The 21,548-nt window shown below is 38.2% G+C and overlaps 2 protein-coding genes across 3 annotated transcripts; one reads left to right on the forward strand and one right to left on the reverse strand.

Moving 5' to 3' along the window:
- Positions 1 to 4,453: 4,453 nt before the first annotated feature.
- ATF1 (activating transcription factor 1) lies at positions 4,454 to 13,844 on the forward strand. Of its 2 annotated transcripts, none has more exons than XM_026084953.1 (7): positions 4,454 to 4,570; positions 6,519 to 6,647; positions 8,737 to 8,837; positions 10,442 to 10,572; positions 11,382 to 11,561; positions 11,664 to 11,823; positions 12,208 to 13,844. In XM_026084953.1, exons 1-7 carry the CDS (start codon positions 4,460 to 4,462, stop codon positions 12,350 to 12,352), a joined length of 957 nt encoding a protein of 318 aa, XP_025940738.1. In that variant the 5' UTR covers positions 4,454 to 4,459; the 3' UTR covers positions 12,353 to 13,844. The 2 variants fall into 2 exon arrangements, with proteins under 2 accessions (XP_025940738.1, XP_025940739.1); XM_026084954.1 differs by lacking the exon at positions 12,208 to 13,844 and adding an exon at positions 12,026 to 12,197.
- On the reverse strand, positions 12,945 to 21,278 carry TMPRSS12 (transmembrane serine protease 12). Its single transcript, XM_026084985.1, has 5 exons — positions 21,249 to 21,278; positions 20,379 to 20,614; positions 18,535 to 18,806; positions 17,614 to 17,756; positions 12,945 to 16,530 (listed from the first exon to the last, which is right to left on the reverse strand). Exons 1-5 carry the CDS (start codon positions 21,276 to 21,278, stop codon positions 16,294 to 16,296), a joined length of 918 nt encoding a protein of 305 aa, XP_025940770.1. The 3' UTR covers positions 12,945 to 16,293.
- Positions 21,279 to 21,548: the final 270 nt, after the last annotated feature.

Here is a 21,548-nt window from a genome sequence, read left to right on the forward strand (position 1 = left end):
GGCACCCGCTCGCTCTCCGGGAGCCCTCTGTGCACGGGGAATAAGGCTGGTTATGTGCTTATAGCGGCGGTTACTTCTTTTTACGTTAACTCTGAGTCCGTCCGGTTTTTCTGAGCCGCAGCGGCCCGACGCGCAGGGCGGCGAGCTCCCGCTTTGATCGAGGCGGCTGGACGCGAAGCGCTTCCTAAATGGTCTCGCTCCGCTTCCCCCTCGCGAGCGCCGAGATCCCTCGTGTCAATGCGACGCGTACGTTCTTTTGAGTCAGATTGTGGGCTTTTATTTCTGAAGCTGCTCGTTGCGGGAATGCAAACCAAGCTTCGTTTCATCACAGAAGCCCTGGGGCGGGTTTGTGTCCGTGTAAGAAAACACGTGTGGAAAGCACTCCCGAAGTTCTCAGGTGTATTCGTTTGCGTATTGGTAAAATGGGATCCAAAACTGTAACTTGGTACATTGGCTCGAGTCTTCTCGCTTGCTTTCTGGCATGAATGTGTAGGATGTGCTCTCGTTTGCCTCTGTCTTTCACCGATTTCTGGGGAAAAAATGGACTGCTGTCACTGTCTTCTGGATGAGGAAAACTTTCACAAAGAGTCTTAATTGCAGGTAAAGCAGATAGTGTTTTAGCTGTCATAGCTTGGGAAGACAGCATGTTTTGAGACCTTAAAGAATCCAAATTTTCACTGGATTACTTGAATATAATTCCACAAAATGTTTTAAATTACTTTTTTGTAATTTATGTACTTCAGTATTTCAAATATTGTTACTCAGTATTTGAGACTAAAGCTCTGTATCCAGTATTCCTTGATTTCTGACTTCATAAAATTTTTAAAAAATCAGTTGCCTCTTAAAATATTTCAATACTGAAACATCACTTAGGCCTTTCCTCTGATAGATTTAAAAGGGCCAAACCAAACTTAGTTTCTTCCTTTGGTGATCTTGCAGTATAGCTCACATCTCTTTGCCTTAACATACCGCTTCTATATTTCATTATCTTATTTTTTATTTCCTGATTATGTTTTGAAGCTTCATCTGAGGCTAGGAATCTGTTATTTTAGCCATTTTACGAACATTTAACTGGAAAGAATCATGTTTCAGAGAACTTGCATTCTAAATCGACAAAAACAAAATAGTGAGGACTAGAAAGTGGTGTACCATTTACAGATGGGGCACTGAAATAAAGAGTGATTCAATTTAAAATCTTGTGAAAATAGTTACTGTACAAGGACAGTATATCTGTAAGCGGAGTGTCTCTTTAAAATTTTGGACCATTTTTCGTCACACTTACTCAAAGTTGTGGGAATGGGGTTGATTTGTCTGTTCTTTAATTGATACTCCCTCACAGTCATTTATAATTTTCTTAGCAGTTCTTGCATGGTGGTTCAATGTGGGCCACATGGTAGAAGGGGGTATGAGTGAGCTGCGGAATGATCAATTAAACTTGCTCACAATGAAATGCTATTCATTCTATTTCTGTTTAAAATTAAGATAGGTTTGAGACTCAAACTCAGTTTTAGACTGCTGTGAGTGTCTTCGGCTGTTCTCAGAATTTTAAAAGTCCTTTGGAACGAATATGTTCTGCTTGGATCGCAGAGTCCTTTCGTTTAGATTACAATATTTTGGAGAGGTAGCTGCATGGAGGCCTTGTTTTTCTTCTGTAAAGCACCATTCTTGCCTATCGTGTTATAAGGAATGGTTTTCCTACAGATTGCTTCAATTATTTTTTTCCAGTTAATAAAATATCAGGTGTTACTTTTCTGAATTCCCTACTTTCTGTACTCCATGTGACACGCAAAACTTTCTCCCCACCTCAGACTACTGGTTTCAGCTAAACATATTCTGCTGTCGGAGGTAGCTTGAACTGTGGTGTAAAAAGCTCCAACACCAGTACGTTTTCTGTCTTTGGTACTTTTTCTTTGAGAATGTGCAGATTGAGGTTTTTAATTGGAACAGTCTTTCTGAAGGCTGCATAGATAGAAATCACTGTTTCAGGTATTCATGAAAGAACATCCCAATGGAAAGTTCATATTTCTTCAGCTAAATTGGTTGTTTTAACAAGACAGAGACATGTGAAAATCTTCTTGTGTGACAGTTGTGCAGGCTGAAGAGTGTATTATACCTTCTTTATCCAGCGGAAGATATAGATGCAATAAGAGCTTTCATCTTGTTAAAATGGCTTTCTACATCCATTTTTTATGAAAACTGATAGATGTTGGGTGAATGTTTAGTTAAGTACTACAGAGCAAGTAGAGATGAAGTGAACTTAAAAAACACATTTATTATTGGAAATGTTTTATCTATTATTTGTGTAAGTAGGGCTTCACACCAATTAGAGGAAGCTCAGCAAAAATCTTTCTGCTTTCTTCCCAGTTTGTTTATTTTGAGTGGTTGGTTTTATATCTTTTGCTTTCATTGTTTATCACAGTCAATTTTGCTGTTGTGGTGAGCCTTTCATGGGACAAAAAGGCAGAGAAAAACAGTAAAAGAGAGAGGGAGAAACAGAGAATGTGGTTTAGCACTACAGAGATGAATTGGGTATTTCTGTAGCACTGGAAATTTCTTTTAATTTTTGCTGTTGACTGGATTTCAGTTTGACAGGGCCCTGTTTACTTTTGACACTTAATATAGCTCCATTTGCACAGCTACAAAACGTACATTTTCCTTTATAAAAAAATAAAATTAAATTGGAGGGTATACAATGTTGACTCCCTTATACATACTTGTCATCAATTCTGCTTTTCTTTTTTTTTATATTTATTATTTCTATGCTTAAATTACTGCAGTCGTCAGTTTTCTCTCTTAAAAAAGGCCAAAACACTCTTCAGAGTTGCCAGTGAGCTCTAGAGCAGTAGGAACTTAAAAAAGAAAATATCTTAGAGTTGCATTGCTCTGCTCCTGCACCGGGGCTGGCTTCTTGCAAGCATCAGTAGTACGAAGCTGAGTAACGTGTCGCTCCGGCTCCTCGTCCCTCTGATTCATGCTTGGATGCCGCGGCGGGGAAGGCGCTCTCGCATTAGGAGCAGCACCGGTGTGACGATACTCCTGGCAAACGCCGTTGGGATGGCGTCGATTCGCTGGAGGTTTCCAGCGGCGGGGAGCAGCTGGGGCGCTGCCCTGCYGTGATAGACCTTTTCTTCCCAAATAAATCCTTCCTTTTCCTGCTTCACCTTAAGCTCTGGGTAAATTGTTTTACGTTTGCAGAAATATGTGCGTTGGGAAGCTGTATCATGTTGTCAGAAAACGTTCGTTCCGGGCTCTAAAGAAGGCAGTTTTGTGTGCCTTAAAACCATCGATGTCTGACCGGTTTTCTCCCTGCAAAGCCCTGTTTTAGGAGCTTATTTGGGGAGTCCTGTGAGTGCAGTGGGACTCCTCGGATGAGTAAGGACTGCGAGAACAAGATCCTCGTCTTCATGTACATTAACTTTTTACCCTCTAAGTGTACGTCAAGCTGCAAGAGCTGTGGTTTATCTCAGTAGGGAAAAATCAATGACTCACATTTCCACAGAAAGAAATGTAATTTCCAGTCTCATAGCAACTGTCCTTTCAACAGTTTTAAACCTTCTGTGACAAAATGTTTAACACTCACCGATCATCTTTTAATGCTCGAGGCTGGTCCACCCACTCACCCCACCTAAAAGCATGCATTTTTACATCACTCTAAATCCCCCTTTTTTGGGGAGGGGAGGGCTGTCAAGTAGAGCTGAACAGTTAAATATAAAATGTTGGAAATGAGAGAAATGACTTTAGAATATGGAGATGCAGTTACTTTTGCAGCGTTTAAAAGGATGTTATTTATCTTTCAAACCTGTGTTCTTTATAGTCCGATTTTGAATTCCTGTTTTGTTTTCATGCATCTTCAGATGTTTTAAAATAGGTTTGGCTGGTAGCTTGGATAAAATATTTTGGAAAATTTATTCTGCTTAGAGCAGGATATTCTTTAGTATAAACGTTTAGCATACGTGTTTTTTTTCCCCCCCTAGCTCTCATGACTTGGTTTGCTTTCATTAAAGAACAGGAAATTCAATAAACACTGACAATAAACTTCGGCAAGGGGTAGGTTTGGCCCACTGCTGCCAAACGGTGGAGCTACAGGTGTTGTTAGAGCTGAACTCGCCTCGGCTCCGGCTCAGAGACTGGTTCATGCTGTGCTAAGCGCTCGGGCCCTGACCCGTGCGGACCCAGCACGCCGGGCAGYGGAAGAGCTGCCACCTCGCCTTTCCTCCGTTTTCCCTATCTGTCAGACGCCGTAACAACGCTCAGCGCGTCAAAAGGGGGTTGACAAAATACGCTGTGCTGTTCCCTAACAGTAAGCGACGCAGGAGGACAAAGCACTAATTAAAATTTTTTCAAATAAGGCTAAAAGAATTAGGCGCGTCTATTAAATATCAGTGGAGTTTGGGCACTTACCTCCCGTTCAAATTTATCATTAACTGAACTTAACTTGTTGCTTTTCTTCTAGTTGATTATGGAAGAGGTGCACAAGAGCAGCAGTAACAGTTCAGTGGCGGCTTCACAAACATCGGCTGTACAAGGTACAACACTACAGGCAGCTCAGCTCTCTCATATTGCTCAACAGGTAAAGCCTGGGCCAAATCTCAGCAAACATTTGAGGGAGTTAAGAGCCCTTTTTATGTGCAAACTGTATTAATTCTGGAGTTCTAGAAACACGCAGAGAAGGACCAGCAAAGAAAGTTGAGAAGAATAAACTCGTCTGATGATGGACGGCACAAAATTGATAGCATTGCTTGGGTTCGAAAAACCAAAATGAATTCAATGCTGGTACAGTGCAAAAATGCAGCCCATCATTTTTTGTTAGATTGTACATCCTTTTTAACAGTCATCAACCTGACTTGTGGGAGCTGCTCAGTAATGAATTGAGGACCTGATTTTTATTTTTTTCAGAAAAACTATTTACAGCTCCTTTTGTAAGCTATGGCAATCCTGGGTGCTCAGCACCATGGAAACACTTGGATTTTAGCCCAACATGAATGTATTTAATGTGATAAATCATATGAAGCTGGAAATTTGACACACTTTTCATGAGGTAACATCACTTTCAAAGCTCTAACCTAATTTCCTCCTGATTAAAATTTCTGCTTCTGAAAGAGCATATTTTTCTAGAAAAGTCTGTTCTCACAGCCGCGTCTCAGCGCTGCGAAACAATGACGTTTAACAGCTCATCCACTGTTTACTGTATGGAGGCAATTTAGATTTTGATGCAAAATCTAGATAACCACATGAAACAAAGACAGGACAGAATATCAGCAAGCATCCTGCTGTTTGTTTACAGGCTATTTTTCTGATCTGTTTTTATATAAGGTTGCCGATGCAACTTAATACTATGATGTGTGATAACCAGAGTAGTATTAAATGAAAAGTTAGCTATATGAGTTTTAAAGATCCCTTCATCTTTTCATATATTCAAGAGCAATAAAAACGGTGAAGAAGTTTGGTGAGGAAGCTGGTTATTTACTTATGCATCTGCATGTGCAACTTTAATATTAAAATGCAAAGCTCACATGAATTCAACATCAATTAAAAATCTGCTAGAATGTAAAAAGTATTTTGTACAGGGATAACAGTAATAATTAACTTCTTGCTATTTAGACCTAGATTTCAGCTACAATGTTAATTGAAATTGATAATTTTATAACATTATGGAGCAGATGCCTTAATTTTTATTGGGAAAAATCTGTTCTTAGTTCTTCTTCCTTGTCTGGAGCTTGTGTAACTTATCTCCTTTAGTTTCCTTTGTGGTCTGATATCTTTCATACGGCCCCTGTGCCACGAAGTAGGTTGGTCAGCTTTTGCTTTACATAACTCTTCTGAATTCTTCTCTGTGAAGTCTTTGAACCTTAGTCTTACACTGGTTGCTTWAAAAAAAATCCAGTAACATCATATATTAATCATGCTACCTACTGCATTAATTTAGTGTAGTTATGCTGATCTGTCCTAAGCCCTTAGACCTGTTGGTGATTTCATCTTGATTAAGATGTTTTTAGTGCCATAAACTCCTATTAACTTTACAGGGAACTCAGGCAGCTTAGCTCTTTAGGCACTTATATTTCTGATTATTTAAGTATAAGGCACTCTTAAATGGAATCAAAACTTAAAAAATAAACTGTCACAAATGTGGGGCTTTATCTGYGTATATTTATGAAGTTATATGGAAGTAATCATTCTCAGTAAAGGTCTCCGTGCTGTGATTCTGCAGAAGTCTGCTTTATTATGGTTCATTTAGAAAAGAACGCATTTAAGTTGAAGCATTTTAATCTCTCACACATACTGCTACCTGTTTGATTTTCTCCCTAAACTGAGGCACGTAAGTGGCTGTTTCAGCCTTCTACGTATACAGATACGTATCTGAAAAATGAGTGTCTTTAAAGGATACCTTCTGTGACTTGATTAGACTTCAGAGAAGCTTCTGCTAATGCATGTTCTCCATTAGTTTTCATACACGTAGCTACGTTTTCTGAATACTGTAGGGCACCTGCTTTTGTTCATGCTCCTTTGGTTTGTTGTAGATGTCTCTAAGAGGTCCTGCTCCACTGACAGTTGTCCAGCTTCCTGGAGAACAAGTCCAGGTCCAGGGAGTCATTCAGACAGCTCAGTCCTCTTCTGTAATCCACTCACCCCAGGTGCAAACAGTGCAGGTAACTACGGAACTTCTGTTAAATAGCCAAGCGTCTTGTTTTATGTACGTGAAAAGACTTGCAAAGGCCTGTCTGAGCTAATTCTGCCACAGCGCAGCCTTTCTGGCCCTGCTGTGAGAGGTAGTGACCAATCCGGTATTGTGGGGGTACATCATTATTTAATGATTATTTACACTTGAAATTATTTGTAGTGTTAAAGTTGCCTTTAGAGCTGAAATGAAACTATTGGACATAAGTTTATGTCCAATTAAAAAGCAAATCTCCCTTTAAAAAGCAAAAACCGAACCCTCTAGTTGGTGCTCTTAACAGACCCGCAATCTGTGTGTCCTAATCCCCAAATAAGGAGAGTATCAGAATAATCCAGTGAAGAAAATGCGTGTTTGGAAAGGGTAGACCTGAATGACGGTGGATAAACTGTTGATTACTCACCTAGTGTACGCTGTAATTCCATCTCTGCGGTACCTAAGTATTCTGCTTGTGTGTCTCTTACTCACTTGCCATGTGATTTTTGTACAAGCCACTTCAGAGAGGTGCCTTGGGGAGTTTACACTCAAGCCTGTTCCTACTGCAGTTCGGTTCCTGGCTGCAGAGAGCCCTCTGGGCAGCATGGCATTGAAGTTACGCTGTGAAATAACTACGCTGGTCAGCTGAATCACTGGGAGAACTAAAATACATTAGTAACTCATCCTTTCACTGTTGGTTATCCATTCTTATGACAATAAATTGAGAAATCAAGAAAAAAAACTGTAATGCATTTTCAGCTATCATTGTTCCTGTAACATCAGATCATGGAAAAGAAAATGCATTTCACTTTGAAAACAGTTTCACGTCTGTTTTAGTAGGTTGTCTTAACCTGAGTCTCTGCTGATCCCTTTCCTTATCATCATGTTCTAGTTGCAGGGTCCCTGCTGACTGTATTCTTGCATTTTTTTGGTAATTTATGAGCATTGTGGCCTTGTAGCTCACAGGAAAAAAAGTAATAAGTGAGCAGCTTTTTTTTTTTTTTTTAATGTTGATAGCAGGTTGCTGCTCTTGTCTCTGTAGCAGAAGTTAACTGAGAAATACTTTTCCCATAGCTGCATGCATTCTTGTTGACTTTTTGTTGCTGGCACACAGATAAGTACCAATAAACGCTTTGTTAGCTTGCATTTAATAAGGAGCATGAGAGGAAAAAATTGACACTGGACAAGGACACAATGGAATAAAAATAAAATTATAGTTAATGCTTTGCATATTTGCTCCCTGATATGCTGCTGCCTTTAAATATTTATGTTGTTTTCATTTGGCTCTTGTGTTCTTACCAACAAAATGTATTGCTAGTCTGTCTACATGATGCAATTTAAGTATTTTATGTTTGTTTCTGTACATAAATGGTGTTCTTGTTTCCACTCCTGTCACCTCCTTAGACAAATTTATATGTGGAAGTGGGTCACCTTTCCAGACTAGATCAGCTATTAAGATTCACTGTCTTCTAGCAGCATTTTGCTTTATTTTGCAGAAAGACAGGGGTAGCTTTCCTCAAACCCTTGTCAGTGTTTGCTTAGCTGGAGTTCTTCACCGAGTTCTTGTTTACAGATTTCTCTTTGGTTCCCCCCCTCTTCTGTTAGATAATCTTCATATTACTTCAGAACTTATATTCCAGAATTCAAAGTCAAGCTTATGAGATTTTTATGAAAATGCTAAACCTTTTATTTCTTCACACTGTTATTTTTAGATTTCTAGATTGATTAATCCTGCAGTCATAGAACAGTTGGCTTCAGATGGTGGAGGTTTTTTCAGCTTTTAATATAGTAAATATTTTGGGGATCTCTTGAGCTTTCTCTTTGTAGGGAGTTAATAGATTTGCATCCTTTGGGTTTTAAAGTGAATATGTTCTGGTTTCATTACGACCTTTCTAGCTGTAACAGTCTTTGAGAATTGCTAGAAATATTAAATAGCACTGAATCTAGAAAGCCACTGCATTTTCATTCTCTTTGCAAATAGCTGCATTTGTGTAGTTTTCGTGCAGCTTTAGCTCATAAAATGTGTAATTTTTTCTGGGCGTTTCTTCTGTAGTGTACAGGATAGCCACATGGAATGTGTTTTTTAGGTATCGTCTTTGTCCGAGAGTGAAGATTCTCAGGATTCATCAGATAGCATAGGCTCCTCACAGAAAGCTCGAGGCATCTTAGCTCGTCGTCCGTCTTACCGGTGAGTACTTTATATGAAATACTTTGTTATTTTGGTTTCAAATAAACATACAGCTTCTTTAGACAGCTTTTGTCAACCTCTAAGCTATTTTCTTTCTCTTGAAGCATACGTTGGATCTGTTTATGCAGTAAACATTTTGAATGTGCCATGTTAGCGACCAATTGCTACAAGGAAACTGGCTTAAATAAAACTAGAGATCAGCTCCAAGAAGAGGTGGTGTGGGGAAAATTGTTTATCAGCTGCATTTTTACTTAATGATCTCATTTTACTGAAATGAGGAAAGTAATCAAATACTGTGTGCTAGCCTTTCAAATAATACATTTGTTAGAAATTAAAAAGACACAAAATTTAGTACTTTTTTACAATAACATCCTGAAAATTTTAAAAGAGTTTATGAACTTACTCGACATTCCTGTCTGTGATTACTGTTCCCACTTTGGCCACTGCTTTTCGTTTTTTGAATATTTTATCCCTGTTCACTCCTCTTAATACTTTCTGTCGGGTTTATCTCATCTTGAATTATGTACCAAAGCAAACCATTTAGGAGGGATTTTAATATTTTGCATGCACTCCAAAAATGGTGGTGGAAAAGAGCAGTTAAAAATCCTCAATAAAAGTAGCCAGGGTAGGAAAATAGAAGCTGCAAGACGAGCTTCTATGAGAGAACTGTTTTAGCGGTGTGGATTTGGGATCGGCTGTTGTCAGCTCTGCTTTTCTCTTCATATAACTACCACTAACTCATCATTTGGCCTGGGGTAAGATGCATAAAATTCATACCTCCGCCGGTTCTTCTTTTAAATAGGGATGTGTCTGTTTTCATAGGGTGCTGTTACATAGTACATTGCTTGTTTGAGAAGCTGTGCAAGACTTAAATGCAGAACACAAATAAAAAGCCTTACTTTGTATTGAAAGAGCAAAAGATTCATTTTAAAACTTTTTTGCAGTAATCTGTTTCCTAGTTTATTCTGACAGCAGACAGAGCAAACTGGTTTTAATTGGATATACAAAGCATATTCTTGAGAGAATTGGAGGATCAAATTTTAAATCAGAAAAATCTCTTAACAGGCCAGTTATAAATCCCTGGAAGAATGTTTATGATGGAAACTCTGGTGCAGCTTTTACTGAAATGAAATGATGCAGCTGCAGTGCTAGAACAACTTCAGTACAAAGTGTCTTCAGTACATTGTTTTTCTGAAGGTTACTGAAATCTACTGCAAATGGTACAGATTATTGCAGGCTTACCAGTGCAAACATCTAAGGCTTTTAGAGGATAATGATTGAAAATCTGGAATTTGCACTGAATTGTGCATGCAAATATTTTATCAATCAGTAGCTGACTTGAATTGTTCTTAGCTCTGTCAGCATAAAATGATTAAAATATTTAACAGAAAACAAGAATTCATAAACTACAGAAATATAATTGCAGAAAGACTTTGAGACAGTCACCTCATACAAAATTGTATTCATTTCCAAAACTGTTTTATATCAAAATTTTAGCATTTATTTCTGTAATACAAAATAGCAACAGTATTTTGCAACTGTTGTTGCAGTAATTTATAGCTGTTGCCTATTATTAGAGCTGATATGGAAACTTTTTTTTATAGAAAAATCTTGAAAGATCTTTCTTCTGAAGATACGCGGGATAGAAAAGGAGATGAGGAAAGTCCTGGTGTCTCTACTGTTACATCTATGTCTGTCCCCACACCTATCTACCAGACGAGCACTGGACAGTACAGTATGTTATACAAAATACATACCTAACTGGATGTACTTTTATTAAACTTTTCCCAAAATACAGGTTTTTGTTTGTGATATATATCACTAAGGTGAAACAAAAAAGATGGTTTATTCATTTAGCAGTTAATGAAGCTACTACTGTTATGTGGAAATAAACTGATATCTAAAGATTACAGATAAACTCAAAACTGCATTGTCTTAATTTTTGTGTATTAAGACRACATTAAAAATATGTAAAAGGGAAATGTTGTTATATTTGTTTTACAGCAAGAAAAAATAATTTAAATAGCAGTCTTCTAGTGTTAGATTTAGTCCAAAATGTAAGACTGTTAAAGATACAGTTGCATAAACCTTAGGGCGAAAATGCATTCCTGTGGTATCGGAGAAATAAAAAGGATTTGTTTCTTTCATTTTATCATCTAGTAATCATTGTGTTTGCAAACCAAAAAGCTGTGTGTTTGTATGTGAGTCTGAAAGTGAAAGCAGTTAAAAACCAAGTTTTTAAATCTTCAAAATATGGGAATTACAAAAAAGTAAATCTAAATTACATTGTTCATGATACTCAGTTCCTGTAGAAGAAACCTCAGTAAGATGAAGTATGTAGATGTTTAGTTAGAACCCAACAACGAGATCTGACTATTAAAGGTCACAAAGAATAAAGCCTTTCAAAATAGGGAATATTTTTAGTGGTGCGTTAAGATACAGATTTGCCAGTTGGAATGAATGTACAGTGTGCAGATTCAGCTCCATCTATATTCTATAATGCAGAGCTACAAATCTTTTCGTGCATGTTCCTTTTTCTTTAAGTTGCCATTGCCGCAAATGGATTGCAGCTGGCCAGTCCAAGCGCAGATGGTGTGCAGGGTCTGCAGACGTTAACGATGACAAACGCTGGTGGTGCTCAGCCTGGGGCAACAATCCTGCAATATGCACAAACATCAGATGGTCAACAGATACTCGTACCCAGCAACCAGGTGGTCGTGCAGAGTGAGTATGCCTTCTGGAACTGCTTAGAAATACTGATTCCGGATGAAAGTGTAACTTCCTAACGCTACCGCGTTTTGACATCTTGCACTGTTTCTGTAACAGCCGCATCAGGAGACATGCAGACTTACCAGATCCGCACCACACCAACTACCACATCCCTTCCTCAGACTGTGGTTATGACATCTCCTGTCACTCTGACATCGCAGACCAGTAAGACAGATGATCCACAGTTGAAACGAGAAATAAGGCTGATGAAGAACAGGTATGTAAATGCGCACGGGCTGCTTTTATTTGTTAGTTTAATGTGCTAAAATAGGTCTTCAAAGGACAGATTAAATTTAAGCTAATTTAAATGAGTGTGCCATCAGTATGGTATGCTGCATCCAGTCAGTAAAAACCTCAGAGATTTTGACCAAAATATGCTATGTGGAATTTGGAGAAAACAAGCTGTTTTTTCCCTGCAGATTGACTACCATGTGTGTTAGCAGATACTGCTAAATTTCATGCTCTCCACCTACTGTTGCAGTTTGTTCTGCTAATGATGCCAGTGCCAACTCCCTCATCTCATATTGGTCAGTGTTATAACACTCATAAAATGCTCAAATCTCAGATGAAATAAACAGTGACTTCTGTCTGTCTGTTCCAGAGAAGCTGCTCGAGAATGCCGTAGAAAGAAGAAAGAGTATGTGAAATGTCTGGAAAATCGAGTTGCAGTCCTGGAAAATCAAAACAAAACTTTAATTGAAGAGCTAAAAACTTTGAAAGATCTTTACTGTCATAAAAGTGTGTAAGAAAAGAAGGTAAAACTTTTGTGGACTGTTTAAATTTCAGAGGAGAATTTTTTTTATACTGAATTTTTTAAACTAGATGAAAGGTCAAAAATGAAACTTTTCTACCTAGATTTCACAACTTAAAGACTATATAGATTTTATTTACATGTTGGTGACAAAGTACAAAAAGGAACGAGAAAACCTCACCAAAATTCCTGCTGGCACAACTGGAAACTTCATTAAAGTCAAGATTGCATCTACAATAAAAGGACATTCACGTTTTACCAGACAGGTGATTAGAATTTCTTTGAGCTACAAATACCTTTTGTAATGGAGGCAATATTTGGTTACAATTAAAATACGGATGAAATGGAATCCTTGCCATAGCTGACATTATTAGTAACATTTATAACCAGTATATGATTTCTTACTGTTTTTTCAATCCTTACTTTTTCTTTCAGTTATTTGTATGTAAATATTTTTATTTTAACCTGTAAGTTGTTATTTACAGGTAAAGATGATTAAAAAAAAAAAAGCTAATACTTTGCTAGAGGTATAAATTATGTTTATTCTTTCTCAGCTGACAGTTTAAAAGTTTTTTTTTTTTTTTTTAATGTTTGCTGTGTTTATCAGATTTGGAAAGGTTTTGCAGAAAGCAGTGAGAGGCCTAGTCCTGAAAATGTCTGAGGCATGTGAAATAAGGTGTTGATAATTCTTCAGAGAATTCAACACCTCCAATTATTTTAAACCACAGTTTGGTAAAACGAGTACTGGTGAACAAAAGTTTCTGGAGAATGATTTTAAAATAGTTTGTTCTTAGTTGCTGGGCATGATAAACGTCTATAATTGAAAAATAAATGGTGTGCTGATTATATCTACAATTATACAYGCATGGCTTATTCTGTTTGGAGATTCTACTGTGCTTTGGAACATTTAAACCAAATAAGAGAAGAACAGTAAAATAAAAAAATTGAAGACATATACCAAAGGGTTTAATGAGGTTCTAACATAGGGTTTATATGCTGAAAGTAGTGCAAAATTTCCAGACTAATTTTGTAAGGTAGGCAATATTTTGCAAAGTAATGGTATCTTTGTAAGAAAATATTCTATTAAAAACAGGTAGATGGTTGGTATATTTTGTAGCTAAATTGTGATCTTTACAAATTCTGAAATTGAGTTTATATACGTATTTTGACAGTTTATATATTTCATTTTAGTAAACAAATGGAATATTTTGTGAACCAGATTTTCAATCATATATTTTTATGGGTAGTACAAAGTCAAATGAGATCCTCTTTGGTGTAGGAGATATTTGAATTAATTTTGTATGTCTGTAGGCAACTTGCAACAAAATGGATCCTAAAGAGTATTGGAGGGAAAAAAAAAAAGAGATCAGGGCTTCCCCCCCCCCCCAGTTGATAATATCTGCACATTTGATCTTATTGCTATCAGAGATTCTAGTTTGTATCATTTTGATTTATTTCAGGTGAAAATTAAATGATGTTTGACATGATCAGGACTCTTGGGTGTAAATAGAAAAATGTGTATACAGTGCTTATTGCATGAATAATAAATACACTATTTTCCATAGTTAGGATTGAATCCTGCTTCCAGTTATGTCAGCGGGAATTGCACTATGGACTATGCTATTAAAAGGTGTTAGAGCTATGTGTGTGTGTTGTGCTAGCTCAGATCTGAATGAAATTAAAAGGCGTACTCACTCCCTAGATGTGTATTGTTTATCATATGGTCAGTCAGTATTTTTTATTTTACTCATTTTTGAATTAATGGGCTTCTTAGCAAGCAGAGCTCTTTGCAAATGGTATGAGACTGCGTTCCACAATCACACTGTTAGTAGGCTATAAAAATATTTTTGTTTCTAAAGTTTAATATATGATTGTTATGGACATGATCCACTATACGTTTCCTTTAGGCCAAACTGAAGTAGACATTTGTGTTCTCAGTCATGTCAAAAAAAGCGCTCTGGTTGCACATCAAAAGTAATGAGCAAGATTGAGAAAGTCATTATGTTATGAAACTGCTTCAGAAGAGGTGCTTGGTGCCTCCGCCGTCTGTTAGGGGGATTTCAGGAAAAATGAAACACCTCTTGGGATGCGCTCAGCACCTCAGAGATTCGGACCTGTCTACCATCAGGTGTGTGTACGCTATTCGGCATATGTGTAAGAGGGCAGGGTTTGACCTACAGTACTGAAACTAATTAGATAACTCCTCTGTATGGTATTTTGATCCTCATTGTGTGCTGTTGTTCTTTTACCTTCTTTTGTCATATGGAATAATTTAAAAAGCTATCAAGTGTTAAGGCTGTATGAAAAATGGTGGCCAATTCTTTCTGTATTCAGCAAGTGAAACAAATGTAATGCTGCCAGACATAATGTTAGTAAATTTTTATCCTCTCAAAATAACAGTGTTTTGGGAAAGAGCATATGAAACAGTAACATGGGTTTGCTCTTTAAGTAATCACTTATCATGCAGTAGTTATTTTGGATTTATTTCAAAATCTACATGGTAAGAGAGTAAAATGTACATCCTGACAGTAAGAGAGATAATACCAAATACTGTTCTGCTGGTTATTTCCAAACAAAAATACATGCTTTATATGAACTGTAAATATTTGTTGAAACAGTTAGATGGTTGAAAATTTTGACCTTGGTAAATAAAGTCGCCAAAATATAATTCTGATGTTCCTTATTTATTGATCAGTTTATTTTTAGTTAACATACTGTTGCAGTGGTTCAGTCCAAATGTCTATTTTATCTAGTATCAGGTCTTTTGTACTGGCCAAGAATAAATACTTAAACAGTCTAAGAAGCAGCTTCCAGAGATCCTTTCCTTGGTGTGTTCTTTCAGCAGGCAAGCAGAATGCTGAGTTATTTATGTGTAGAATTTAGTCATCACTAAAACTAATTAGTGGAGAATACCTTTTGTCTTTTACAGATTTTTTTTTCCTTTCTAGTTTTGTTTAAACTGAGCCACTGACAACTAAAAACATTCTGTGCTCTGTTAGTATTCGTCCAGCAGAGGGAGTATCCCTTCTATCAGCAAACACATGTGGTGTTAAGTAATACCTAAGCTTCTGATAGCTGGAAAAGTATAGGAAGAGGGAAGGAAAAAATATTTTCAGTTGGTAACATTTCTATATTAAATTTCATTATTAGAGTCAAGGCTGTTGTTATTTCCTCTACTGTTAGTATGGATCTCAAAGGCAGAAGACAGAAAACTAAGATAATAAAATTCCAAACTTTTTGGAGATGGACTTGGAAGGACTGGTAGGTGATTTTAATTAGCTATGTTTCATGCTTATAGGATTGTTTTCATCAGCCTAAAATTATTATGTTTACTGTATGCCGAGACATGCCCATCAGAGTGGCTTTTTAAAAGAAAATAAATTCAGTATTGATGAAAACACATTTTGTTGCAAGAATGCTAAGGCTTTACAGTTCAGAGCAACAATATACATTGCAGTGTTCCTTTAAGCTAGAATACTATGTACACTGTATGACCAGGTTAAATTGTAAATCATCGGCTTTCTTCCAACAAATAGGGAATTAATATTCTCTAAAATTATCACGGTGATGTATACTTTAATGGTTTTAAACATAATGAATTCATCTGTTTCGTACTCCCCAAAAGATGGTGTTTTATCATCATTTGAAACCTTACATTCATAGCAAATGGTTGTATATATTTTTTTTGTGTGTGCCTTGCTTTAGTTCATATGTTTACAAGAAATAATATAACTCCAAAAATAATATTGCTTTATTAAAAGGTTTTATATATATACATACAGAAATTGGATAAAAACACGCTTTCTAAAAAAATAAGCATGTCCTTTTACAGTGAGATTTAGTCTTATAAAACATGAGTTAGCTCTCTTTTCAAAGTTTTAACAAACAGCCCAAACCTCTGCTATGATGATGCAACAGCCTGTCACTTTAGAAAGCCTATGCAAGCGCTATACATCTCACAGTCAGAAGGATCACAAGTGTGATGCTCATGGGATTCACAGCCTTGTTACTCAACAGAAGTTCAGATATTACCCATCTTCTGTACRGAGATAAACGGACATAGATCCCAGGCAGTTTTGGTCGGCCACAGCCAATTCCAAAACTGGTAATCCCGATTAGATAGTACTTGCTGGTACTAGGGTAATAGCACGTTAAAGGTCCACCGCTGTCCCCCTGTAAATAACATTACCACATTACCAACATTAAACCAAAAAGTAGTAACATTTCCCTTCTAAGAATGAATGTAGCATTAGGGCAGTAATGTATCCCCCTTTTCTTAATCAACGAAAAGTCTCCTGTATCCAAAATCCATGGACAAATCAAAATAAATTTCCCTGGGTGATACTACCTTGACCAGAATACCATATCGACGTGATTGTTTCAGTGCCTTTAAGTGAAGTTGAATTTTTTCTTTTTTTTTTCCCCAGCTTTTCATTCTAAGATTTGTCTCCCTAAACTTTCTTAGTCATCAGTTAATATGAGAATTCAAATTACACTGTCCACACAATATATGACTGTAAGTACCAAGAAACATGGTAATGAATACACAACCCTGAATCTTTGCCAAATCACTTAGAGAAAGCGTGCTGAGGAAAGCAGGAAGTCTATCAGACTAAGTACTTATGAATACACTATATTTTTAAATTATAAATATCTTCTGCACTAAATGTCTGCATATCACCACTGATGCCCCAACTTTGTATACTGGTGCTTTTGACTTGAGAATTCTCTTTTCTGAGAAAGAGATACTGATCGCTCAGCATTTAATTTACAATCTTGCCACTGAACCAAACCACTTTCCAGTGCTGCTGTTCTCTTTCAAAAGCATAAAAACATGTAAAGTGTRTGCTTCATATACACTGCATATGTACAATGATGTGTATATGTGGGTGTATATATATGTATGTTTGTATAATGTGTATCTTATTGAAATTTTTGTGAGAAGTGTTGTATAAATATGGTAATATCTGTGCGCTCTGTTTGGGTTCTTTCTCCTTTCACTCCTGTTAACTTATTCTTGCCTCCCGCCAAGGATCACTGATTTTTTTTGTGTGTTTCTGAGATACGATTTTTCTTTGGGATCACCATCTTACCTCTCTATTTATGATACTTCTTTTTTTCAGTTTGACATCTGTTTTGTTTATTGTTTGTACTGTTTTAATTAATTATGCTACAAATGTCGGTCATCGTGATGCCCATGGGAATTTGGCTTAGTGGTTTCCATGGTGGCAGGTTGGGCACGATGTTCATTCTTACCTGACAGCTATCGATGCCTCCAGATTCAGAGCCAGCACAAATCATGTTGCTGTTAACCAGTCCTCCGTAGGAATCAAAAGCGTTACAGACATCAGAAGGAATGATTTCCACTTGTGCTTCTTTTAATACAGCCGAGGTTTTGCCTGTAATGGAAAGCAGTATATATAAAAGATAAAATATTTGTGCTGTTGTGCGTAGCAATTCTTACTGTGTTCTCTTTTTCCTGTTTTGGTACTTTAAGCCTAATTCTATACCTGCTTAGAYGTGTACTTAATACAGAGACTGTGCCTGCTTCTAGTGGATTTAAGCTTAAGTCAGTTAAGTATTTGCAGATTTGGGACTGCTGTAGTTTTTGCCCTTCTTGCTCTGAAGAAACATTAATGATAATGACATTGGTCACTAGCTGTGTTCYAGATGTCAGAGGTGACTTCTCAAACAAGCTTGTGTGATCCCTGGCTGCCCTTTAAATCTCCACTCAATAAGGATGCACACCACTAAGTTACATCCTATCAAGTGTGTGACCATTGCGACTAAGGCCAAAATTACACTGGGAGCCCTATGTTCACAACGCATTGCATGAGAATTTTTGTTTTTCAATAAAAAACTATTTCTGGCAGCCAATATTGAGTAACTGTACCAAAAATCTGAAAGTCGGGCTAGTTTATTTTCCTCTTGTCATGTTATCCTTGGAAGAAAGGCTAAAAATCAAATTATGCCTTTGGGTTACATCTTTGTAGGCCTAATCTGCTTTCAATGGAAAGATCAAGGAGAGCAGATTTTCAGCTGCAGAAGGATTTAATGATGTTTTGTGAGGAGACTATAACCCAAGCTGATTCAGTTATGTCAGTCAGCCTGAGGGACTGAAACCTGCAATCAGTTATTTAGCTCATAACGTGGTCAGTCAAGCAAGTAAAATTTTACCTTTCTCGGCTATACGTCCCCAACCACTTATAAAGCAGTCTGTTTCGTTGTCGATATATAGGTAAAGGTGTGCGGAAGGTAAGCAGATAGGCTGAATATAGTCGTTGTAGTGTACAGAGGAATCAAGTTTAAATAATGCAATATCATTTTCAAATGTTTCTTTCCGGAATTCTGGATGGACAGTGATGTTTCTAATATTTCTTTTTGTTGTATGTTTATCATGTTTCCAAAGGTTATGCACACCTATCACAGCTCTCCAGTAATATGGGTCCCTAAAAGAGAATTCATATATTTCTTAGTTATCTTAACATAAATACATTTCTTGATGGCATTTTTTAAACTATTGCTTTAGTGTTGGCTTAAGCACCTTTGAGAATACACCTTGAAAATTCTGTAGTAAATAGTTTTTGGAACAAATTTGGCTAATGACAGTTTTGGCTGTATTGAATACTCAGTTTGCCTAATGCTGGTTATATCTTTTAAAGCAAATTCAGATTAATGATTTAAGCTGATAATTCAGATTTTGCTTCCCACCACTGTCCCAGCAGAGGCCACCCAGGAGGTATTCAGTTGAAGAAGATAACCACATGGATTTCTTTTACAAAAAGGAGGTAGGCTTGTACCCGTGGTGCTTGTAAAGACAGTGCTTGTGCCTAGATTCAAAAAATCCAGTAACCAGAAGTTACAAATATTAATATCAACTTAAATTTAGAAATAGGACCAGAGTCATGCAGACCTAGTTTCTATTCAAGTCTGAAGGAAAAAAAAAAAACTTAACTGATATTAAGTGGTAATTGAATTTGGCCTGTAATGGAGAAAGGGGCAGGCTATAAAATTCAGACTAATATTCAAAATTCTTCAGAGTATAAGATAAAAACTAAATTGATTATTTGCAATAAAATGCCACTATAAATCAATGTTTGTAAAAGTGCACTAAAGTGGTTAAAGTTAAAATTGGTTAAGATGGTTAAGATTAAAGTTTCAAAGTTCAAAGARATTTTGGCAGTTCTGTTTCCCTCATGTCATGGTTGCGTCAACAAAGACAATGCAGTCAATATCAACTTGCATGAACTAATGTGCAAATTTTGCAACTATTTTAAAGGCTATAGTAAAGGCAACAGTGAGCAAATAGCTGAAATACAGCAGAATTGCTCTAAGTACAATGAAGCCTCTTCTGAGGCATGTTATTATTATTACCACATTGTCAAAGAAAAGGTACTAGAGTGCCAAATTGTTGGTTCTGTTAAGCAAGAAAAAATGGAAGTAATGTTAAAACTGAAAAAAACTAACGAGTTGCAATTTTTCTAATCTAAATATTGCAACATTTTCTATTTGCAGTGAGCTTTACTAGTTTAGAAAAATCTATTGAGAAAAAATAGAAATTCATGTTAAAAAAAAAAAAAAAAGGGAAAAAACAGAAACCCCCCAGCCTAACAAAAACGTTGCATAGATATGAGAACAACCCAACCTTCGGCAAAAGTAACAAAGGTTGTTCTGGGCCAAATCAGAAGCGCGTTTCCAAAATGTCTTGATGCTGACTTAATTTTAAGGTGTAACTTCCCATACCGGGCATGCCGGGACGGCAGCAGTCACCAAGCGTGGCTGCTGCAGCCAAGGAGGGCGAAGGGAAGGGTTTTGGTCCTCAGGTACCACCGGTGGGCAGTACTGGCAAACAGGAGTTGGATAGTTTGGTTCTGCGTTATCAGAGCTCGGTCCCATTGATTTCCATTTTTTTTCCCAAAGATACAACCGATACAAATTAAATTACGTGACTCAAAGGTGATGCTTTTCTGCTCTATGCCCTTGTCATACTCAGTAAAAAGACGTTTTAGATGGATACATACTTCTTCCCYGTAGCGCAGTGGGCAGCTGAAAGCACTGAGTTCTCGTTAACTAAAGCTCCACCGCATACGTGCTTAAATTTTACACCAATTTGGTGAATTTGGAGGCTGACTAACCACGGCCATGCTCCCRCTTGGGCATCGCGTCCACCCACGATCCGAGGCCCCGAGAGCATCTCGGCGAGCGGCCGTTCACCGCACTCTGCAAAAGAGAGCAGACACGCAGCTTTAGCAGCAGGCTGGCAGCGGGGGGGAGGTTTTGGTATATACTGTGGTATTTATTTATTTGGACGTTCGCAGTGGAGCTCTGCTGGCAGCGGGGTTTTTTGGCATATACTGTGGTATTTATTTATTTATTTGGATGTTCGCACTGGAGCCCTGATTCTGAAGATCCCTTGGATTTTCTCTCGTGCCGTGAGGTATTTATTTACTGTATCTGGCTGTGCGTGCGTTGTTCGGTAGCTGTATACGTGCTTGTTGTATAGGGCCGCATATGCATTTTTGTGAGTGGTTTCCCGTGCTAGGGCGGTTTCCAGTCACTGTAAGTGGTTTCCAGTGGGTTCCCGTCACTGCTGCTTTTTGGTATTGATCTCATCTGTGCGTAGGCAGAAACCCTTTCCCTGCGTGTCTGCGGGTAACCGTGGAATGAAGCCGTGCGGCAAAAGGGGCCCGGCTCCCTCCTCCCTGAGGCAGCCGCGCCGTCATGGCGCCCGCCCGCGCGGYGCTTCCCGCCGCCGCGCGGGGGCTCACGGGAACTGTAGTTCTCCCACGCGGCCGGCGACGCGCAGGCGCGCCCAACCGCTTGAACCTGCCCGCGCCCGCTGCTTTCGACGCCCGCTGCTCTCCCGCAGCGCTCGGCGAGAGCGGCGCTACCTTCAGTGGGAATCCAGGGGGCCGGGGCATCGGGCACGGCGCCCGCGAGCAGCGGCAGCAGCAGTGAGGCGACGGGGAGCCTCGGCCGCATCCTCCGTCGACGGGGCAAAATGGCGGCCGCGCCGCTGTGGCGGGGCACGTGACGCGCAACGGCCGCCAACGGCCGCACGGTGTGGGTGGGGGGGGGGAGGGGGGTTTATACGCTTGTACACTTGGAGCGTAACGGTTGTGCCTGAGGGTTTGACGGGAAACCTGCCCGTTTCGTAACACTCGAAATAAGCTGCGATAACAAAGCAGAGA

The sequence above is a fragment of the Apteryx rowi genome, unplaced genomic scaffold (assembly GCF_003343035.1).
Source record: "Apteryx rowi isolate R43461 unplaced genomic scaffold, aptRow1 scaffold_657, whole genome shotgun sequence".
Lineage (NCBI taxonomy): Eukaryota > Metazoa > Chordata > Aves > Apterygiformes > Apterygidae > Apteryx > Apteryx rowi.

Excerpts from the sequence above, each read along its gene's own strand:
- ATF1 (XM_026084953.1), top strand. The coding sequence starts at position 4,460 with ATGGAAGAGGTGCACAAGAGCAGCAGTAACAGTTCAGTGGCGGCTTCA. Across the intron at positions 10,573-11,381 it reads GACGAGCACTGGACAGTACA|TTGCCATTGCCGCAAATGGA; the intron begins GTATGTTATACA and ends TTTTTCTTTAAG. Across the intron at positions 11,824-12,207 it reads ATAAGGCTGATGAAGAACAG|AGAAGCTGCTCGAGAATGCC; the intron begins GTATGTAAATGC and ends TGTCTGTTCCAG.